The sequence below is a fragment of the Loxodonta africana genome, chromosome 5, assembly GCF_030014295.1.
Source record: "Loxodonta africana isolate mLoxAfr1 chromosome 5, mLoxAfr1.hap2, whole genome shotgun sequence".
NCBI lineage: Eukaryota > Metazoa > Chordata > Mammalia > Proboscidea > Elephantidae > Loxodonta > Loxodonta africana.
In genome coordinates this window covers 143,892,349-143,916,903 of record NC_087346.1, presented here as the reverse complement: position 1 = coordinate 143,916,903, position 24,555 = coordinate 143,892,349, and the positions used below count along the sequence as shown (strand labels likewise).

The window sequence follows — 24,555 nt, the reverse complement described above, 5'->3', positions numbered from 1 at the left end:
TATTCACACAATGGAATACTATGCACCGATAAAGAACAGTGAGGAATCTGTGAAACATTTCGTAACACGGAGGAACCTGGAAGGCATTATGCTGAGTGGAATTAGTCAGTTGCAAAGGACAAATATTGCAAAAGACCACTATTATAAGAACTTGAGAAATAGTTTAAACTGAGAAGAAAACATTCTTTTGTGGTTACGAGAGGGGGAGGGAGGGAGGGTGGGAGAGAAGCATTCGCTAATTAGATAGTAGATAAGAACTACTTTAGGTGAAAGGAAAGACAGCACACAATACAGGAGAGGTCAGCACAATCGGACTAAACCAAAAGCAAAGAAGTTTCCTGAATAAACCGAATGCTTCAAAGGCCAGCGTAGGAGGGGCAGGGTCTGGGGACCAAGGTTTTGGGGACATTTAAGTCAATTGGCATAGTAAAATCTATTAAGAAAACATTCTGCATCCCACTTTGAAGAGTGGCATCTGGGGTCTTAAACGCTAGCAAGCAGCCATCTAAGATGCATCAGTTAGTCTCAACCCACCTGGATCAAAGGAGAATGAAGAACACCAAGGACACAAGGCCATTACGAGCCCAAGAGACAGAAAGGGCCACATGAACCAGCGACTAGACTACATCATCCTGAGACCAGAAGAACTACATGGTGCCTGGCTACAACCGATGACTGCCCTGACAGGGAACACAACGGAGAACCCCTGAGGGAGCAGGAGAGCAGTAGGATGCAGACCCCAAATTCTTATAAGACCAGACTTAATGGTCTGACTGAGGCTAGAAGGACCCCATTGGTCATGGCCCCCAGACCTTCTGTTGGCTCAGGACAGGAACCATTCCTGAAGCCAAGTCTTCAGACATGGATTGGACTGGACAATGGGTTGAAGACGGATGCTGGTGAGGAGTGAGCTTCTTGGATCAGGTGGACACTTGAGACTTCGCTGGCATCTCCTGCCTGGAGGGGAGATATGGCGGTGGAGGGGGTTAGAAGCTGGCGGAATGGACACAAAAAGAGGGAGTGGAGGGAGAGAGCAAGCTGTCTCATTAGGGGGGGAGTAATTGGGAGTGTGTAGCAAGGTGTATATGGGTTTTTGTGTGAGAGACTGACTTTATTTGCAAATAATAAAAAGTATAAAAAAAAAATAGTTCCTGCCTTATGTGGTTGTTGTGAAAATCAAACTAATTCTAAGTGTAAAGCATTTAGTGCCTAACCTACAATAAAATTTAGATATTAAAAATAAGAATAATTACTATTATAGCTTGTTTACAAATTTCTCCACGATTCAGCCCCTATCTGTCTTTAGTCTTCTCATTTCCCACAACCATCGTATTACCCTTCCTGGACCCACACAAGAAGATCTCATCACTCTCCTCATTTACACTCCAATTGTAATCTTATATCTGCTTCTACTGCAGCATTTATCATTTATCTATTACATACTCTATAGTGGAGTGCCTCACGTCTTACCTACAAGAATGTGCTTCATACAGAGAATCTAATGCATCTGAGTCACCTCATAGAGTGCCTGGGCCATAAACATTTACTGAAAAAATTATGGGGAGAGAGATGGAAAAGGACTATAGCACATGGTCATCCATCACCCATCTGCCAGTTTGTCATACTGTGGTGGCTTGTGTCTTGCTGTGATGCTAGAAGTTATGCCATAAGTATTTCAAATGCAAACAGGGTCACCCACAGTGGACCAGTTTCAATGGAGTGTCCAGATTAAGGCAAACTAAGAAGAAGGTGCTGGCGGTCTACTTCTGAGAAAACTGGCCACTGAAAACAGTATAAACAGCAGCAAACATTGTCTGACATAATACTGGAAGGTGAGCCCCTCAGGTTGGAGGGACTCAAAACATGACTAAGGAAGAGCTGCCTCTTCAAAGCTGAGTCTACCTTAATGATACAGATGAAATCAAGCTTTAGGGACCTTCATTTGCTGATGTGGCATGACTCAAAATGAGAAGAAACAGCTGCAAACATCGATTAATAATCAGAATGTGGAATGTATGAAATATGAATCTAGGAAAATTGAAAGTTGTCAAAAATGAAACAGAACATGCAAAGGTTGAGATGCTAGGCACTACTGAGCTGAAATAGACTGGTATTGGCCATTTTCAGTCAGACAATCATACGGTCTACTATCCTGGCAATGAAAAATTGAAGAGGAAAGCTGTTGCATTCATTGCCAAAGAGAACATCTGAGATCCATCCTGAAGTACGACCCCGTCACTGGTAGGATAATATCTATACATCTACAAGAAAGACCAGTTAATATGACTATTATTCAAATTTACATACCAATCACGAATGCCAAAGATGAATAAAGTGAAGAATTTACCAACTTCTGCAGTCTAAAACTGATCAAATATGCAATCAAGATGCACTGATAACTAATGGTGATTGGAATTTGAAAGTTGGTAACAAGGAAGAAGGATCTATCATTAGAAATATGGCGTCAGTGATAGAAACAATGCTGGAGATTGCATGACAGAATTTTCCAAGGCCAACAATTTATTCATTGCAAATACCCTTTTTCAACAACATAAAATGGTGACTATACACATGGAACTCACCCCATGGAAAATGCAGGAATCAAATCGACATTTGTGGAAGTAGACAATGAAAAAGCTCAGTATCAGTAAGAACAAGGCCAGGGGCCAACTGCAAAACAGACCATCAACTGCTCATATGAAAGTTTAAATTAAAACAAGTTCATAAGAACCAAAATACAAACTTGAGTATATCCTACCTGAATTTGAGATCATCTTGAATAAAGATTTGGCGCACTGAACACTAATGATCGAAAACCAGATGAGTTGTGGGATGACATCAAAGATATCATACATGAAGAAAGCAAAAGGTCATTAAAAAGAAAGGAGAGAAAGAAAAGACCAAAATGGATGTCAGAAGAGACTCTGAAACTCTTGAATGCAGAATGGCTAAGGTGAATGGAAAAGATGAAGTAAAAGAGCTGAACGGAAGATTTCAAGGAGTGGCTCAAGAAGACCCAGTAAAGTATTATAATGAAATGTGCAAAGAACTGGCGTTAGAAAACTAAAACGGAAGACTATGTTTGGCATTTTTCAAGATAAAAGAACTGAAGGAAAAATTCAAGCCTTCTGTTTTAATACTGAAGGATTTTATGGACAAAAAGTTGAATGCTACAGGAAGCATCAAAAGAAGATGGAAGGAATACCCAGAATCACTGTACCAGAAAGAGCTGGTTGACATTCAACCATTTTAGGAGGTGGCATATGATCAAGACCCAATTGTTCAAGCTGCACTGAGGACACTGGCAAAAAACAAGGCTCCAGGAATTGATGGAATAAAAATGAAGATGTTTCAACAAACTGGAGGTACTCACTTGTCTAATGCCGAAAAATCTGGAAGACAGCTTCCTGGGCAACCGACTGGAAAAGATACACACTTGTGCCCATTCCAGAGAAAGCTGATCTAAAGGAATGTGAAAATCACCAATCAATATCATCAATATCGCACGCAAGTAAAATTTTGCTAATGACAGTTCAAAATGGTTGTAGCAGTACATCCGCAGGCAACCTGCAGAAGTTCAAATCGGATTCGGAAGAGGACATGGAATGAGGGATATCACTGGTGATATCCAATGGATCCTGCCTGAAAGCAGAGAATACCAGAAAGATGTTTACCTGTGTTTTATTGGCTATGCAAAGGCATTTGACTGTGTGGACCATAACAAATTATGGATAACATTGTAGAGAATGGGAGTTCCGGAACACTTACTTGTGCTCATGTGGAAGCTGTAGACAGACCAAGAGGCAGTCGTTAGAACAGAACAAAGGGATACTACACGGTTTAATGTCAGGAAAGGTGTGCATCAGGGTTGTACTCCTTCACCATACTCATTCAGTCTGTACTGTGAGCAAATAATCTATATGAAGAATAACATGGCATCAGGATTTTTGGAAGACTCAACAACCTGCTAAAATGTTAAAAAGCAGAGATGACAACTTGAAGATTAAGATGGGCATGACCTAAGCCACAGTGTTTTCAATCACCTATATGCATGCAAAAGCTAGACAATGAAAAAAGAAGACTGAAGAAGAACTGACACCTTTGAATTGTGGAGCTGGCAAAGAATATTGAATATACTATGGACTGCCAAAAGATCTAACAAATCTGTCCTGGAAGAAGTACAACCAGAATGCTCCGTAGAAGCAAGGATAACGAGGCTACGTCTTATATACTTTGGATGTGTTATCAGGGAGTGTCAGTCCCTGGAGAAGGGCATCATGCTTGGTAAAGTAAAGGGTCAGTGAAAAAAAAGACCCTCAACGAGACAGACACAGTGGCTATAACAATGGGCTCAAGCATAACAATGATTGTGAGGATGGGCAGGACCCTGCAGTGTTTCATTCTGTTTTACACAGTCAGAACTGACTCCATGACACCTAACAACAATAACATACGCAGATGACACAACCTTGCTTGCTGTGAGTGAAGAGGACTTGAAGCACTTACTGATGAAGATTAAAGACTACAGCCTTCAGCGTGGATTACACCTCAACATAAAGAAAACAAAATCCTCACAACTGGACCAATAAGCAACATCATGATAAACGGAGAAATGACTGAAGTTGTCAAGGACTTCATTTTACTTGGATCCACAATCAATGCCCATGCAAGAAATCAAACAACGTACTGCATTGGGCAAATCTGCTACAAAAGACCTCTTTAAAGTGTTGAAAAGAGAAGATATCACTTTGAGGACTAAGGTACCCCTAGCCAAGTCATGATATTTTCAATTGTCTCACAGGCATGCAAATGCTGGACAATGAATAAGGAAGACCAAAGAAAAATTGATGCCTTTGAATATGGTGCTGGTGAAGGATACTGAATATACCATGTACTGCCAGAAGAACAAACAAATCTGTCTTGGAAGAAGTACAGCCAGAATGCTCCTTGGAAGTGATGATGGTGAGACTTCATCTCACACACTTTGGACATGTTATCAGGAGGGACCAGTCCCTGGAGAAGGACATCATGCTTGGTAAAGTGGAGAGTCAATGAAAAAGAGGAAGACCCTCAACTAGATGGAACGACACAGTGGCTGCAACAACTGGCTCAAATACATCAAAAACTGTAGGGATGTCACAGGACCAGGCAGTTTTTCATTCTGTTGTACACAGGGTCACTATGAGTTGGAACTAACTCAAAGACACCTAACGACAACATGGTCAGGCTTTCTTCAACACTGAAAATCCTATATCCTTTACCTAAAACAAAAGCAATTTTAGGAAGAGGCTGAGGAACAAGTGGGTTAGGAAAAACTCACTCTGTGACTGAGGATGAAAGAATCTATGAATTCAGATTGGTCAGAAAAGTGAAGAGTTAGATAAAAGGTAATGTGCTCTAGCCCTTGTGGCACAGTGGTTAACAGTTCAGTTGCCAACCACAAGGTCGGGAGCTCAAATCCACCAGCTGCTCCTTGGAAACCCTATGGAGCAGTTCTATTCTGTCCTATAGGGTCATATGAGTTGGAATCAACTTGACAGCAACGGGTTTGGTTTTGCTTTAATGGGTTATATGGATATCAGAATAGAAATATTAAAAACTCAAGTAACAAGGCCGAGAGGGAGAGAGAAAAAACATAAAGCTAATGATTAGGCTGATGCCTTAACATTGATGTATTAACAAAACAAAAAACAGAAATTTGACTGAGAACTGCTTTCTTGTATGCTCAATGGGCATGAGAGAACAGGCAAGAATGGCTTAAAATGGAATAATAAACTGTGATTAGGTATATTCTATTTGATCATTTCCCATTGTTGTGGAAAATGGAAGAAGGGATAGAAAGGTGAAGCCTGTCATTTTTACAACTAGGGTAGAAAGTAACTAACTTTATACCCAGACCAAAACAACAATGGCAACCTGTTCTTTGGAAAATTCTTGCCCACTAACTCAATACTGTCACCATCCCCATGCCCACCCCCCCTCTTCAATCCCAATTGTGAGAGCAATAAATAAATTTGGAATTATTCCCTAATTAGTCCATCTCAACAGAACCCTTAAGCACACATATACGAAGACCCTCTTACTCCAAGCCAGGAACAAAACGCAAAGGAAACATAAACCCAGAATACTTTTCTACACTTCTGAAAATCAAGGCTCTAAAATAAAACAAAGAGCAGCACTACCAAAGTTTTAAACCCAACCAGTTGACCAGGAAGAATCAGGCTTGCTAAATTTGTAACAAACTTTGACCTGATACAGTGGTTAACACCCAAACCTGTTGTGTATGAGTAGATTCCAACTCGCAGAGACCATGCAGGATAGAGTAGAACTGCCCCATAGGGTTTCCTAATCTTTAATCTTTCCAAAGTTGCCACATCTTTCTCCTGGAGAGCATCTGGTGGGTTCACATCACCAGCCTTTTGGTTAGCAGACTTAACCACTGTCCCATCAGGACTATAAACATGTACGTGAATTCTAACTTCATCATTTACTAAATGGGAAGTCTTAGGTAAGTTTCTTTTTAATTTTCTTCATCTAAAAAAATGTAGATTAAAAATTACATTATTTCATTTATGAAAATTAACTGTGGTAACACATACAAATGTTTGGTATAGTGTCTGACAAATAGTAAGCACTAAATAAATAAATTAGCAGTCATTATTTCAAAGGGCGATGCTTAAAGCTGAAAAGTCTGTAAGATAATTTATATATTACTATGTGATTTCAGAGTCCTGGTGGCACAGTGGCTAAAGCACTCGGCTGCTAACCAAAAGGTCGGCAGCTGGAACCCACAAACAAGCCACTCCACAGGAGAAAAATGTGGCTGTTTGCTTTTGTAAAGGTTTACAGCCTTGAAAAGCCTATGAGGCAGTTCTTCTCTGTCTTAGAGGATCACTAGGAGTCGGAATCGACTCGACAGTAATGGGTCTTATGTGATTTTAAGGGCCGAAAGTGATTAATCCGAGAGAACATAATATGCAGACTAATGACAGTTCTTTTAGATATTTATATTTTATAACAATCTTAAACTTACAGAAAGGTTATATGTAGTAAAAAGAATTTTTATTTTTCTAAACCATCTGAGTAAGTGGCCTACATGATGCCCCAACGCTCTTGGATACTTCAATGAGTATTTCCTCCACTCTCCAAAGAATATAACCATCAAATTTGGAAATTAACATTGACACATTATGTTCACTGCTATTGCGGGCAGCCTGCTCCCAAGCCTCCTCTCAGTGAATAGGTTAGAGATTCTGTGTGTCCATGTAGGAACTGCGAAGTAAGATTGACAAGAATGAAGAGTTAGATAAGCAAGCTAATGTGCATTCGTAAGAAATGTCCACCCCACTTCTAGGTTACATCTGTGCCAGAACAGAAATATTAAGAGGTCAAGTGATAAGGGTTCATGGATTGAATTGCATAACCCAAAATATCTGTCTTGGCTAGATCATGATTCCCAATATTGTATGATTGTCTACCATTTTGTCATTTGATGAGATTTCCCGGTGTGTTGTAAATCCTATCACTATGATGTAATGAGATGGATTAGTGGCAATTATACTGATGAGATCTACAAGATTAGATAGTGTTTTAAGCCAATCTCTTTTGAGATATAAAAGAGAGAGCGAGCAGAGAGACACGGGGACCTCATACCACCGAGAGGGCAGTGCCAGGAACAGAGTGCGTCCTTTGGACCTGAGGTTCCCAAACGGAGATGCTCCCAGATCAAGGCAAGACTGATTAATGACAAGGACCTTCCTCCAGAGCTGACAGACAAAGCCTTGCCCTGGAGCTGAAGCCCTGAATTTGGACTTGTAGCCTACAAAACTGCGAGAAAATCAACTTCTCTTTGTTAAAGCCATCTACTTGTGGTATTTCTGTTACAGCAGCACTAGATGACTAAGATACAAGGTAAAGAACAAAAAAAAGCTAACAATTGGTTTGCTGTCATAACACTGATGTACTAAAAAATATAAATTTACACACACATCTATATTTCTAACATCGTGAAAACTATTCAAACCGGTAACACCATTTCCAATCCAACGCTACAGAGAGCATTCTAGTTTTCTCCACATACATTCGTCACGGTTGGAAAAGTTGAAGGTCAGTGAAAAAGAGGGAGACCCTCAACAAGACAGACTGACACAGTGGCTGCAACAATGGGCTCAAATGCAGAAAGACTGTGAGGACTATCCAGGACCAGGGAACGTTTCATTCTATTATACAAAAGGTCACTATGAGTCTGCACCGACTTGACAGCACCTAACAACAACATACTCGTTACTCCCTTCTCTGACAGAGAGAAGCCTGACTCTCATTCTTAACAATTACTTATTTGATCAGTCTCCCTTGTATGTAACCAATCTCCCATTGTTGTTGCCTACCGCTTCCCCACATGGACATTGTCCTCACCTGCTCCAGTCTAAAACTATCCCCATTACTCCACATGTAAAAGCCCCTCACTCTGTTCAGACCCCTGCTCCTCATGGCTGGCATCCCTCCTACATTAGCTTCCTCACCCTGCTCAGGCTCTGATATACATACTGAGCTGACCCCCAGTGAGGTGCCTCCGCCACAAACAAGGTGCTGACACGCTGCACTGGAACACACCCCAGAGGAAGACTCCCATACCCTGACATCTCATGCATGGCTGCACCCTGTCCCATGTGGATGCTCTCCTCACTCTCTTATCCTGTCCAGGTGGAGACATGCCTCATTGGGACCAGCCTACTGTCCACCATACCAGGTGACCTTCATAGATGACATGCTCACCATTCATGGGCTCCAACATCCAGCACCAGAGTGCTCCCCTGTGCACAGGTGCTCCTCATCCCTCACAACTCCATCACCCAACATGGAGACCCCCCTCACCCTAGTCAGGCTCGCATATCTGCTCTCCTGAGATGACATGGCTCTGCATATGTACACCCTACCCAGTGTGGACATCTACCTTTTTTGGCCCCATCTGATGGCTTTGGTACTCCACTGCTCACAAAGGGAAGAAGAAAACAACAAGGAAGAGTCACTGATGACACTTTAAAGATGTATCAGTGAATAAACTGCATAAGCACCCATAATCAAAGTGAATTAAAAACAATATCTATCAAAATACCTGTTTTTTGTACTTAAAGAAACAGTGCTCTATTCTTTTTATACTAATTCCTTCTAAATTAAAACATCAATTAAAAATTGACAAAGAAAGGTACCTTGTCTTTCTTTCCTAGCTGAACTTGCAGTCTATCTAAAAATCTTACGTAGGCCTGTAGAAAATCTAATTAAAAAAAAAACTTATTAATTTTGAGAGTTTAAAAAGTATGGTTGCTTGAAAAATTAAAATTAAATATTAAGAAAAATATAGAATATGTTAATTTTGTTTTCAACATATTGACAGTTGTACTGTTTCTAATGCACTATCCCCAGATTAAAAAAATACTAGCTGCCTTTGAGTCGATTCCAATTCATGGTCACCCCATGTGCTTCAGAGTAGAACTATGCTCTAAAGGGTTTTCAATGGCTGTGGTCCTTCAGGAGGAGTCTCCGGGTGGTGTAAATGGTTAAGCACTGGGCTACTAACTAAAAAGGTGGCAGTTCAAACTCACCCAAACATGCCTCAGAAGGAAGTCTTGTCAATCTGTTTCCAAAAGGTCTGTAATGGATTGAACTGTGACCCCAAAAATATGTGTCAACTTGGTTAGGTCACATATGGTTGTACTTTAGTGATCTTCCTATGTGTTATAAATCATAATCTCTGCCTGTGGTTGAAGAGGGTTAGGGTGGGATATAACAGTATTGCGCAGGTCACATCCGTGATCCAATGTAAAGGGAGTTTCCCTGGGGTGTGGCCTACAACACCTTTTATCTTAAAAGAGACAAAAGGAAAGGGAAGTAGGGAGTTGGGGACCTCATACCACCAACAAAGACGCACCAGGAGCAGTGTGCGTCCTTTGGACCCAGGGTTCCTGCCTTGAGATGCTCCTAGTCCAGGGGAAGATTAGTGAGAAAGACCTTCCTCCCGAGCCGACAGAGAGAGAAAGCCTTCTCCTGGAGCTGACGCCTGAATTTGGACTTCTAGTCTACTTGTAAGAAAATCAATTTCTCTTTGTTAAAGCCACCCACTTACGGCATTTCTGTTACAGCAGCACTACATGACTAAGACAAGGACACAGCCCTAAAAACCCCACGGAGAGCACTCCTGCTCTGACACGTGGGGTCACCACGGGTTGGAACTGACTCAGCGTATACTTTTTTTGGGCGGGGGTCTTTTGGAAGTAGATCACCATGGCTTTCTTCAGAGGCACCTCTGAGTAGACTCAAACCGCCGACCTTTCATTTCGTAGCCAAGCGCTTAACCATTTGCACCATCCAAAGATCCCATCACAATACAACCCTACAAAAGTTAGTCTCGATTGTTAGAGGAACAACATCTTTCCCTTGCTCCTGGTTTCTAGGAGGAAAAATGTGTCAAAAGCACAAGCTGGGCCTCTCTTCACTCCTAGGAAAGTGAAGCATCTTGTCTGATTGATGATTTGGGAAGAATAACCGAGCAGAGTTCAGTTCTAGTCTTCCCCTTGTGAGTGAGCTGTCTAGAGAGGTCACACCTGCAGAGAACTCATTCTTCACTCTTCTTCCTTAGTGTTGTTGCCTAGGACTGGGTAGATTAGTCTGCCTGTGTCATACATGTCACACCACCTGACTCTCTCGTGAAGCCATTCCTCCACCTGACCTTTATCAGTAATAAAAGTGATATTCTGACCTCCATCTTTCCCTTTATTTCTCAAGTTGTTCAGAATCCAGGCAGAAAAGGACGTCATTTGAGAGTACTTTAGCAATCCAACATTTTAATTAATATATTGAAGTGTGACTGCTCATTTTCCCAGTTTTGACTTAAAAGGATTGCTTCAATTTGAGCTTCTTAAAACTATTACACACAAACAACTCTCAAACTTGAACCAACAGCAGATGTTCAAAGAGAAAATAAGCCGATTCATCTGATCATGCTTGTTTCAAAGGTTCTTAGGAAGGCTATAATCTATAATTCCTGATTTATTTCCTACTCCCACCCAAAACTTCAGCAACACTAGAGTGTTGGGTATTTTCAGAATATATAATCATTTAGGTTTCAGTACCTTTGCTTATACGATCCTTCTGCCTATTCCCTCCACTCTACTCTCTTGCTAGATGTTTTAGCCCAGGCATCAGCAAGCTAGGCCTACAGGCGAAATCTGCATATTTTTGTAAATAAAGTTTTACTGGAAGACAGCCTTGCTCACTCATTTATGTACTGCCTGTGGCTGCTTTGCACTACAACAGTGAAATATGAGAAGTTGCATTAAAGACCTTATGGCCCACAAAGCCTAAAATATCTATTATGTGGTCCTTTACAGAAAGTTTGCCGACCCCTGCTTTCACTCGATCCTTTGAAACCCAGTCACTCCAGACCTTTCAAGTCAAAATTAATCACACCCTCCTGTGTTCTACCATTATATTATACTTATTATACTTGTTGTTGTTAGTAACCATTAAGTTGATTCCGATTCATGGTGACCCCATGTGCACAGAGTACTTAACATGCTTGATAACTGTGAGCTCCTTAATAGGGTTCAGACTTTGAGGTCTATTCTAGTATAGACAGTAAGTTTTTTGCCCAACCCACAATTCCCACCTTTCTCATAAAATAGGAACTCCCACAAATACTTTTCACATTCTTAAATGAAATACTTTGGAGGAAGCTTCTGCCGTTTTTGCTGCCCCCTTTTTTTTATTATTATTCCGTCTTAAAGGAAAGAGCAATGACTAATATTGGCAACATTCTGAGAGTTGTTCCTAGCGGACTGGATTAATGTCTTAAAGGTCATTTTTCATGCATGGCCAAGCCTCTCACTCCTCTGCCTGGATGGTGGTCTTGCCTACCAAGGAGCAAATCACATGGTACACTCACTAGGGTAGAGCTTCCTTGTATTATGGAAATCATGCAGCTACAGCTGCTCTGTCTTTGACTGGGTTGGTTAAATTCAGTTCAGTTCAGAGGGTTAAGTAGGTAGCAAGGCCTCAGTTCCATGCCAAGTTCTCCAATGCAACCTTACCATTTAAAAAGAAAAAGCTCCTATTTTGATCCCTGATTCCTAAGTCTATTTCTCTGTTCCCAGTGCAGAAGAAAAACAGAATTATACCCCAACTAATGGCACACAGCAAGACTCAACATATGTGATTACTGACTGACAACAATACGTTAATATGAAAAAAAAAAAAAAGTTACTTTAAAATGTGTAACACCCCAATGCAATATATATCACATCTTAGTGACAGGTTTTATTAGAAAAATATTTTCTTGAAAGGAAAAAAGATAAAGTTAAGAGCTCACATTCAGTGATTTAAACCACACCCACCGTATTTCTTTATTTGTCACAGTATTATGCTGCTATCAGAACTCAAACCAAAAAACCAAACCCATTGCCACTGAGTCGATACCGACTCATGGCAACCCTAAAGGACTGAGCAGAACTGCCCCATAGGGTTTCCAAGGAGCGCCTGGTGGATTTGAACTGCTGATCTTTTGGTTAGCAGCTGTAGCTCTTAACAACTACGCCAACAGGGTTTCCTATCAGATCTCAGGTTGATTAAATTGAACATATAAAAGAATCATGGATATCACCGATTGAAAAAATTATCTTACTTAGTATCTTAAATGGCATCTCTTATCTGCAAAACAAACATCTCTAGACCTCTGATCCCTCTAGTTACTGCTTCTTTTATTTGTTCTTTCTCAAAACAAAACTTCTCAAATGAGTACTCTACTATACATGCTATCTCCACATGCACACCTTATTTACTTTCTAACTTATTATAACACGGCTTCCATCTGAAATTTCTCCAGTCAGGGTCACCGAGAACTCTACATTGTAAAAAACAACGTACACTTCCCTGTTGGACGTTACTTCACATCTTATCAACATGTATGGATCCTTCCTTATAAAACTCTTCTCTCTTAGATTTGGTGATATCACTCTCTTCTGGTCTTCTTACTTGGCCAATGGTCTTATTTTTCAGTGTTAACATCCAGCGGCCTTTCCCTGAATGTTAGGATTCCTTATGGCTTGGCTCTGGGTTCTCTATTCCTCTTCATCTATATTAACCCGTACCCCTAGGTGATTGCACCCATTTCTATGGATTTAAACATCGTCTTTATGCTAGTAATTCCCTAATGTATATCTTCTGCCCTGAAACCACCACTATGTATGTATTATAGCACCTTTCCAAAAAAAAAAAAAAAGAAAGTGAACATTTGAGGACAAATATTATCCCAGTTTCACACATTTCTAAAAGACTTGTGCCTAAGATTACAATGATAGAGGCTAAGAAAAGAACTGCATTCTTTCAATTCTTAGTTCTTCCTACCACTTGTAAAGACTTGGTTCCCTATCCCTAAACAACTTATACTTAAATATGGAGACAAATAGGTCTCGAAACGGTTTTTCATTAAATGCTTCAGAAAAGACTGTACCTTACAGTTGAATTTTAAAAGTGAGTAAAGATGTAGGGCCACCAGGTGTCTGTCAGTTTGCCAGGCTGTGGTGGCTTGCATGTTACTGTGATACTGGAAGCTTTGCCATCGGTATTTTACATACTAGCAGGGTCACCCTTGGTGGACAGGTTTCGGCGGTGCTTCCAGACTAAGACAGACTAGGCAGAAGGACCTGGCAGTCTACCTCTCAAAAAATTGGCCAGTGAAAACATTATAAATAGGAGCTGAACACTGTCTGATAAAGTGCTGGAAGATGACCCCTCAGGTTGGAAGGCAATCAGATTACAACTGGAGAAGGGCTGCCTCCTCAAAGTAGAGTCAACCTTAACGGCGTGGATGGAGTCAAGATTTCAGGACCTTATTTGCTGATGTGACATGACTCAAAATGAAAAGACACAGCTGCAAACATCCATTAGTAATCAGAACGTGAAATATACGAATTACGACTCTAGGACAATTGGAAGTTGTCAGAAGTGAAACTGAACGCCTGACCCTCAACGTCCTCGGCATCAGTGTGCTGAAATGGGTTGGTGCCAGCCATTCCGAATCAGACAATCATACCATCTACTATGTCGGGAATGACAAACTGAAGAGGAATGGCATCGCATTCATCCTCAAACATTTCAAGATCTATCCTGAAATACAACGCTGTCAGTGATAGGATGATATCCATAGGCATACACGGAAGACCAGTTAATACAACTATTATTCAAATCTGTACACCAACCAATAATGCTAAAGATAAAGAAACTGAAGATTTTTACTAACTTCTGCTGTCTAAAGTGAATCAAACATGCAATGAAGATGCACTGATAATCACTGGCGATTGCAATGCGAAGGTTGGAAACAAAGAAGAAGGACTGGTAGTTGGAAAATATGGCCTTGGTGATAGAAACAACACCAGAGACTCTATGATAGAATTTTGCAAGACCAACAACGTCCTCGTCGTAAATACCTTTTTTCAACAACATGAATGGTAACTATACACGTGGACCTCACTAGATGGAATACACACATACCAAATCAACCACATCTGTGGAAAGAGATGATAGAAAAACTCGATATCACCAGTCAGAACAAGGCCAGAGGCCAACTGTGGAACAGACTATCAACCGCTCATATGCAAATTCAAGTTAAAGTTGGAGGAAATTAGCAGCAGTCCACAAGAGCCAAAGCAGGACCATGAGTGCAGCCTACATGAACTTAGAGACTATCTCAAGAGTAGATTTGACGCACTTCGGTCAAATCTTCGGTCATTAGTAGATTGAACACTAATGACCGAAGACCAGACAAGTTGTGGAATGATATCAAGGACATCATACAGGAAGAAAGCAAGAGGTCATTAAAAAGACAGGAAAGAAAGAAAAAAACAAAATGCATGTCAGAAGAGACTCTGAAACTTGCCCTTGAAATGTAGAGTAGCTAAAGCAAACAGAAGAAATGATGAAGTAAAACACCTGAATAGAAGATTCCAACGGGCAGCTCAAGAAGACACAGTAAAGTATTATAATAAAATGTGCAAAGACCTCAGCTAGAAAACCAAAAGGAACAAATATGCTTGACATTTCTCAAGCTGAAAGAAATGAAGAAAAAAATTCACTTCTCGAGTTGCAATATTTAAAGTATTAAACAACGCAGAAACATCAAAAGAAGATGGAAGGAATACACACAGTCACTGTACCAAAAAGAACTGTTCAACGTTCAACCATCTCAGGAGGTAGCAAATGATCAAGAACCAATGGTACTGAAGGAAGAAGTCTAAGCTGCACTGAAGGCACTGGTGAAAAACAAGGCTCCAGAAGCTGACAGAATGCCTATTGAGGTGTTTCAACAAACAGATGTAGCGCTGGAAGCACTCACCCCTGTATGCCGAAAAACCTGGAAGACAGCTACCTGGTCAACCAACTGGAAAAGATCCTTATTTGTACCAATTTCAAGGAAAGGTGATTCGACAGAATGCAGAAATTACCAAACAGTATCATTAATATCACATGCAAACAAAATTTTGCTGAAGACCATTCAAAAGTGGCTGGGAACGGCCAGAAATTCAAGACGGATTTAGAAGAGGACATGGAACCAGGGATATCACTGCTGATGTCAGATGGATCCTGGCTGAAAGCAGAGGATACGAGAAAGATGTTTACCTGTGTTTTATTGACTATGCTAAGGCATTCGGCTGTGTGGATCGTAACAAATTATGGATAACACTGTGAAGAATGGTAATTTCAGAACACTTAATTGAGCTCATGAGGAATCTGTACTTGGACCAAGATGGAGTTGTTTGAACAGAACAAGGGGATACTGCCTTCTTTAAAGTCAGGGTTGTATCCTTTCCCCATGCTTATTCAATCTGTATGCTGAGCATATAATCTGAGAAGCTGGACTATACGAAGAATGTGGCATCAGAATTAGAGGAAGACTCGTTAACAACCTGCAATATGCAGATGACACAGCCCTGGATGCTGAAAATGAAGAGGATTTGAGGCACTTACTAATGAAGATCAAAGACCACAGCCTTCGGTATGGATTACACCTCAAGACAAAGAAAACAAAAATTCTCAAAACTGGACCAATAAGCAACATCATGATTAATGGAGAAAAAACCGAAGTTGCCAAGATTTTATTTTACTTGGATCCACAATCAATGCCCATGGATTTCAGCAGTCCAGAAATCAATCAACACATTTTATTTGGGCTAATCTGCTTCAAAAGACCTCTTTTAAGTGTTAAAAAGCAAAGATATCACTTTAAGGACTAAGGTGAGCCTGACCCAAGCCATGGTGTTTTTAACTGCCTCATATACATGTGAAAGCTGAATAAGGAAGACTGGAGAAGAACTGATGCATTTGAATTATGGTGTTAGCAAAGAATATGGAATATACCATAGACTGCCAGATGAATGAACAAATCTTGGAAGAAGTACAGCCAGAACGCTCCTTAGAAGTGAGTCCTATAGGGTTGCTATGAGTCAGAATCAACTCCATGGCAATAGGTTTTTTTTTCGGGGGGGGTGGGGGCTTTGCCATCTTCAAGTGTTAAAGCTCTATGAAGGGCTTCCATTACTTCTATAGAAGTTGAAAATAGAGGAAGAGAACGTCCTCTGCCACTAAGACTGCTAATTATAATGAGGCAGGTAATGTGGAAAAATGTCCATTCTACAAACACTTGTAAATGGCTCTTAGACAGTGATGTGGCTTATAGGAAGAAGAGTAAGCAAAGAGTAGTACCAAAAAACCGTAGCTTCAAGATGATCTATATGGTAGATTTTTGCAATAACCTAAAAGTAACTTATTGTATTCAGTTATCACATAACCAAAAGAGTGCTCAGCACGCAGGAAGGCATCAAATGTCTTTTGGTCTCCTCATACATAAAAAGGTAGGTTAGCTAAGTGCTACTCTGCGATTCTAAAACTATGATTCCATAGGTCTACAATAACCCTAGAATACAAATCATTCAAACCCTTAGTATCTTTTCCTCTAATATGATCTTTTAATTGTCATCAGCCTTTCCACCAGAAAAAAAATCTATTGGCAAAGGCATAAAGCTCAAACCTACTAATAATCTCTGTAAATCAATAATAATAATAAACCCAGTGCCATTGAGTCAATTCCAACTCATAGCGACCCTATACGATGGAGTAGAACTGCCCCATAGAGTTTCCAAGGAGCGCCTGGTGGATTTGAACTGCCGACCCCTTGGTTAGCAGCCGTTGTACTTAACTACTACGCCACCAGAGTTTCCATTATAATAATAGCTAATATTTATTGAATGCTTACTACATGGCAGGCACTGTTCTAAGTACTTCACATATACTAAAAATTAATTCTCAAACAACCTAATTATCTCCATTTTACAGGTAAAGAAACTGAAATACAGAGACTTGTTCAAACTGGTAATGGTTCAAATACAGGTAATCGAGCTCCAGAGACCATATTCTTAATTGCTGTACTATACTACACAAATAATGTACTTGAAGAAAGAGAAATGAAGCTAGAGATTTGGTTATTATCAACATATTTTAACAAGTGGGACCATGATAATTAAGAGTCGGCTCAAACCACTACAGTACAGAGCTGGACTGTTCAATATGGCAGCCACTTAGCCCATGTAGCTATTATGCACCTGAAACATGGCTAGTCAAAATTGTGATGTGCTTTAAGTGTAAAATAAATGCTAGATTTTGACAACCTATTATAAAAAAACTAAACGATCTCACTATTTTATAGTTAATGTTGAAATGATAACATTTTGCATAAAATGAGTTGAATAAAATGTGCTTTTTAATGAGGCTATTTAAAAATATAATTTAAATTATATATTTGGTTTCCATTAGACTTCTACTAGACAACATTGGTATACAGGAAAAAGCTGGGGTTTACAGAATATGATTCTAATTCAATCTTTGCCATTTTCTTTTGCTGTTGCAGCTTTAGACAAACTACAATTACACTAATTATCAGTTTTGTATCAGGAAAATAGGGTTTAAAAGTAGTCCTGAAACCTAGTGCCCAGATTTTTATTTCTAAATCTATTTTTCTTTAAAAGAAAGAGGGCTCCTTGGAGAAATGGCTGGTATCAGGGCTACGGCAGGTAAAGTACAAGATGAGCCTGGAGTATCTTGTTTTGACAGAAACTAAGGAAATGCTCAAAAAGCCATGGGGGAAAAATGGTGCCGGGTCAAAAACTACACAGGAACCAGCTTGAGGGGACTCCAACTGGGTAAACCTGGGACAGTGTGAAAATTGAAATAATGAAATAATAGATTTAACTACGGGATAAAGTAAGAATCTAAGTTCATACAGATATAAACAACTGAACAAATACATAATGGAGAAGATGAGAAAGTACTCTTGAAGACAGAATGACAACTATTAATTGTACAAGAAACAAAGTTATAAATCATCAGTGAATGCCAACACTCACAGGTCAAAGTTTAATGGCTGATAAATAATAACTTTTCAGTGGAGAAACATGGAGGATACCACCTTTAACCAAGTTTTGAAAGTTAACAGTACCAACACTGGCACAGATGACATCATGAACCTCACAATATGATGTACTGAGAAGGTGAGAACATCTCTTCAGTGGTCATACTGCCAAAAAATGCATAACCGATCTAATCATGAGACAGTAACAAATTCAAATTGAGGGAGCTTCTACAAAATAACTGGACTGTGCTTTTCAAAAATGTCAAGGTCAAGAAATACAAAGAAAATCTGAAGAAGACTAAAAGAGATGAAAAGAGACAAAAATCCTCACAACTAGACCAATAAGCAACAACATGATAAATGGAGAAAAGATTGAAGTTGTCAAGGATTTCATTATACTCGGATCCACAATCCAATGCCCATGGATTTCAGGAGTCAAGAAATCAAATAACATATTGCATTGGGCAAATCTGCTGCAAAAGACCTCTTTAAAGTGTTAAAAAGCAAAGATGTTACTTTGAGGACAAGGTACGCTTGACCCGTGGTGTTTTCAATTGCCTCCTACGCACGTGAAAGCCGGACAACAAATAAGGGAGACCAAAGAAGAACTGATGCATTTGAATTATGGTGCTGGCAAACAATATTGAACATACCATAGACTGTCAAAAGAATGAACAAATACGTCTTGGAAGAAGTACAGCCAGAATGCGTCTTAACAGGGAGGATGGCAAGACTTTGTCTCACAAGCTTTGAACATGTTATCAGGAGGGACCAGTCCCTGGAGAAGGACATCATGCTTGGTAAAATAAGAGAGCCAGCGAAAAAGAGGAAAACCCTCAACAGGATGCACTGACAAAGTGGCTGCAACAATGGGCTCAAACATAGCAAAGATTGCGAGAATGGCACAGTACCGGGCACTGTTTCGTTCTGTTGTACACAGGGTCGCTATGAGTTGTAACCGACTCAATGGCACCCAGCAACAACAAAGAGATGTAAGACTAACAACCCTGGCTCTTTAGAATGGAGTGGATCTCAGACTAGAGAAAAAGAGAGCTATAAAATATAAAGCTCATTATTGGGACAATAGATAAAATCTGAATATGGACTATGGATTAGATAATAGTATTATACCAATATTAAATTTCCTGGCTTTAATAACTGCATTGTGGTAATGCAAGACAATGCCCTTGTTCTTAGGAAATACACACTGAAAAACTTAGAGGTAAAGAGGTATGAGGTTTCCAACTTACCCTCAAATGGCTCTGAACAAAATAATATATAGATGGATATAAAGCAAGAACTCAGATGAAGCAAATGGGGTAAAATGTAAAACAACTGATGGATGTGGGTAAGGTATTTGTGAGTTCCTTGTGCTGTTCTTTCAACTATCCTGGTAAATTCAAAATTAGAAGGTAAAAACAAATAAGCAAAAACCAAAAACAAAAAAAAACTTGTCCTACTTCTAGATCGAATATACTAATAAAACTATACAAATTCTCATAATGCTCAAAAAATATACTAATGCAAAGCATTATTATTAATAAAAAAAGCAAAGTACTTCAGATCAAGAGGCATATCTTTTATTCTAGACCTAAATGTTTTTAATATTATGACTTCTCAGATACTAATTTTATTATATATTCCTTAAGATCTGGGACTTTGTCCATTATCACTCCATACCATACTGAATAGTAGGATACTACTTATTATATCCAATAAGCACTCAAACATTTGTTAACTGAGCACACTCAAAACTACACAGTACAAAACGATTATAGAAATATCGTCAAATTATAAAAAGCACCATATTGCAAATAAAGCTATTAATTGGGAAACAGAGCTTATAGGATCACCCTTCAATTAAATTATAAAAGAGAAAAACCAGAAATAAATCAGAGTAGCCACAAATCTAACAGTAAAGAGACAAGTTCCACAAATAGTGTGTCTTTTCATACCAAGAGTTACACATCTTAGCTCTTCAGCTAACTACAAGTAGTCACTGTAATTAAATCTTTTTCTCCTATAAAGTTAGATTACACACGAGTTATAAAAAAATTTAACTACTTTAAAGAGTTAAGCTAAGAACAGAAATTCAACACTTCTGTACGGGTTCGTTATTAATCTGATGCACAACCTTGAGATACTTCATCTAAAAATGAGATATTTAGATCATTTTCTTCACAAAGGGAAAAAGGAGAATATAAAAATGATATGAAGCAACAAAGAATATTCAATACAGAAATAAATGCACACACACAGAAGAAAAAGAACATGACTTTTTTTTGTAAATACATTTAAAAAATAATGTAAGCACATACATAGCAAAAGCTAATTAAAATAATCATACAAACTACATTTTATCTCACGTCACACTATGAATAAGTGCTTCACGTAAGGACAGTAAAAAACAAAACATCCTATCAGTAATTGTTTGTAACAAAGTATGACACGGATCTCACTAGATCTCCTGACTAGGACCAGAGCTGTGGAAAGTAATTCTCAAATAAACTTACAGCCCCAGAAAATTTCCTTTCACATACAATATCCTCTCAACTCAAAAACTCAGCGCCGTCAAGTCGATTCCGACTCATAGCAACCCTATAGGACCATAATTATATGTTACATCAGAAATGTAATATGGAGATTGCATATTAGACATACAGTATAAACTCTAAATTTTCAATATCTTCCAATCATACTTTAGTATGCAAGTAGGTAAGGCAGAAAGATACTTGCATTTCTTTTTCCCCATCAAATTCAATTAATTTTGTTTCACGTCTCTAAAATTTGACTATTTTTCAAAAGTACATACATTTTTGTGATACAAAGTGATACTTAACGCATCTAAATAAGCTAAAAGAGAAGGAAAAAAATCTAAATGTTTTTAAAATGTAAAAACTGACTAAGGATACCCTCAAATCACTGTGTGCCTGGTAAAACTTAACACAGTAATATCACAAGCAAGTGTGACCATGCTGTCATCCTACCTGACCCCAAATGATGAATTCAACAATTTCTTAACAGGTTTTTAGGGGAAGAGATCTTCACACCAGCAATGATTTTTAAAAAAAAAGGGGCGGGGGGCGATTTTTATTCAAGAAGCACCACTAACATTTAGCTTTTTTTTTAATTTGAGGTTTTTTTTTTTTCACTTTTAAAAAAGAACTAAGATCACTTATGAATATTTGACTTAAGCTTTTTTCATCAACTTTTTTTTGGGGAAGACCAAAATATATTTCGTAAGAGTAACAACAGTAAACTGCCTAAACAACACTTGAATGCCCCTAATCGGAGCAGCCTTCCTTCTTTGGCATTTTCCTACACCCGCGGTGTTCTGCAAGGCATATTTCTGAACTGAAGGTGTACTAGCTTACCATCTCCTTTTCATTCTTGAAAACAGGAAAGATCTTAGGGCGCAAACGAAAACAGTCTGAGAGGGGTGGGGGGAAGGGGCGCGAGGTGGCGCAAGAGCAGATGGAAACAAGGTAAGACAGTTGTTTTCTTAAGGCACTAAGGTTACTCCCCAAACTCCAAATGCCAAGAACCAAAGAGAGTAGTGCAAGCTGCTGCCACTACGCACTCCTTAGACAATAAAACCGTCCTACTCTTCCCCTGCTCTATCACCCACAACTCCCTTCCAAAACAAACACAAAACACACTCCCATCCATGTTATCCCCTCCATGCACACGAAACCAACCTGCTGGATAACACCTCCAAACATTCGTCTCACGCAGGCAAAAAAGCGACGACAGCAAGCTAAGGAGTCCCCACCACGTCCCACTGCCCTGAGCAAGCCACAGGATGAGAGCCCCAAGCCCCGAAGTTTGAAGGGAATCAAATCAGACCCCGCCAAAACGAGAAGGCGGAATGGAAGGAGAACGGGGACCGGAGGTGGGAAGGCGGTGTGTTTGTGCATGTGCACCGAAGAGCCCATCACATGACAGTAAGAGAGGACCAGAGTCTTCGGGGTGTCCGCAAGTGGAGGGGGGTGCCGTTGCCACGGCAACGCCCCCCCCATTCCGTCCAGACTTCCAAAGAGGGAGGAAGAACTTCAAATCCCAACCGTCAGCGCTCGAGCGGCTCCTTCTTAAAGAGGTACACACCGCGCCGCCGCCGCCGAGCGCGAGAGGGCAGAGTTGGGCGCCCCCCGGCCCCCAGGCGACGCCCCCGCCGCCCCTCGACCCCCGCTGGCCCACCTGCCGCCCCAGCCCGAGGAACGCCCGGGAGGTCTCCGGGCCCAGGGCACTCGGACGCGCCAGCCGGCCCGGCCCCCGGCGGCGAGAAGGGGGTGTGTGTGCGGCCGGCGGAGCGCAAACCAGCCCGCCTTCCTCCCGCTGGCGCCCTGACCCGCCGGGCCGCTTCCTCCCTCTTGACAGGAGGACAGCAGGCGGCCCGAGGCGCCGAGGAGTTTCGGGGAGAGCGCGGGCGCGCCGAGCGGTTTCCCCAGGGGCGCGGCAAGCGGGTCCGAACTAACAGTTCCCGGGCAGCCCAAACGCCGAGAGGGCGCAGGAGCGCGGACGGCGCCCGGCGAGGAGCCCCAGACAAAAGGCGAGCGCCGAACCGTCCGCGCCGCCGCCGCTCCCATCGCTTTCCCATTGAACTGACCCGAACAGGAGGTTCAACTCAAACCCTCCTTAGCCCAAACTCCTCCGGCTGCGGCAGCCGCGCCGCGCGGAGCCCGGGGCCGGCGTGTCTCTCTTACCTACACAGTGCATGAGGCGGTGGCGCCAAGAGTCGAGTTCCCGCCGGAATCCTCTCCTCTCCGCCGCGCACCGAGGGCTCCGGCACTGAGCAGCAGCGGCGGCGGCGGCGGCAGCAGCGGCGGCGGCAGCGGCCATTCTCTCTCTTCCCTTGTCCATCTGCGTCCCGCGTCACGCGCCCTCATTTACATACGAGCGGCGCAGGCACGAGGCAGGGGCGCGAGCCCTCGGCGCGAGCCCCGGAGCGCGCGCCCCCCGGAGGGGGTTGATTGACACGTGTCACTACCTTCCCTCTGCCCTTCCCTCCCCCTCCCACCGCTCCCTCAGGGAGAGGCGGGGAGGGAGCAGGAGAAGGAGGAACAACCTGCCGCTTCCGCCGGCCCCGCCTCCCCATTCCCACTCCCCTCTCCCCCCTCCCTCCAGAGTTTACTCCAGCGAGCCATACTGCTCCTGCCGCCCGCGAAAACCGTGAGCCGGAGCGAGAGGTTCGGAGCACCGCCAGGAACCTGCGCGCTAATAGAGCGCACAACGACTAGCAACGCCTCCCTTCAGCCTTCGCGACGGGACTCCGGACACCCGGAAACTTCACTTCCCAGGCTCCATTGCGCGGGAGTCCCGAAGCGGAGCTCGGCGCCACGGCGCGATGCATGCTGGGGCTTGTAGTCCAGGAGGGACAGGCACTCACCGGTCTCGGTTTCTCCACCGCCACTCCCTGTCACCAGGAGTGCGAGCTGCCGGCGTTAGCCGGCCTGAGCCGCCTTAGCTTCTTGAAGCTCCTCTGTGAAAGGGCGATGGCAGCTGCAGGATTCTGTCCCTTGCGTGTTCAGGCTGCGCTTTGTGTTTTAAGTGGCGGAAACTTCGGGGTCATCCCCTCTCTCTGAAGGGAAAGAGCAAGTGGATCAAACGTCCAAAGAAAGATCAAGATCCCGCAGTGACTTCAGTTTCCAGAGCGAAGAGCTCTCGGACAGCGTGAATATTTGCAAGGATCTGGGGAAAGATACGGGACTTTTTCACCAAAAATTATCTACGGAGGCTTGGGTGGGTGGGTGAAAACTCCAAAAGGGAAACTTTTTATATTTCGCAAAATGTAAACCACTGGACGGCAGCGACCCACTGAGACTTCTGTACCGTAACTTTGACTTGCCCGACCCTAAGACAGTACCTGGCACAGGATTAGCACTTTACAAACGTATGGAATGAATTCTACGTTGTGCTAGGGAAAGGCTTTTGATTAAAAATAAACTCTAATTCATTTTGGGTTTAGCATCAGAGCGATGCGTGTGTCTGTGTATACGTGCAAGGGGCAGAACTGAAGCTAAGCTACCCAAAGTTAGCCGAGAAGTACTGTATATTACTGGGAACTTATGCACAAGTTTGTGAGAAATAGGTTCTAATTCTTC

At 41.6% G+C, this 24,555-nt stretch overlaps 1 protein-coding gene across 41 annotated transcripts in view; it reads right to left on the bottom strand.

The window, feature by feature from the left end:
- The window catches only part of LCORL (ligand dependent nuclear receptor corepressor like), a 216,767-nt gene extending 192,656 nt beyond the window's left edge, over positions 1–24,111 (bottom strand). For 15 of the 41 annotated variants that reach the window (XM_064286023.1, XM_023549753.2, XM_064286022.1 and 12 more), the window contains exons 1-2: positions 23,158–23,261; positions 3,374–3,462 (exon numbers count right to left, since the gene is read on the bottom strand). Coding sequence is in view for 16 of the 41 variants with exons in the window: in XM_023549748.2 (XP_023405516.1) it covers positions 23,158–23,314 (157 nt within the window). In the remaining 25 variants the exon portion in view is untranslated. Of the gene's footprint in view, positions 1–3,373; positions 3,463–23,157; positions 23,464–23,840 lie in introns of those variants that run through there. The other 26 variants (XM_023549743.2, XM_064286015.1, XM_023549749.2 and 23 more) reach the window with 16 other exon arrangements.
- Between the last annotated feature and the right edge of the window lie 444 nt (positions 24,112–24,555).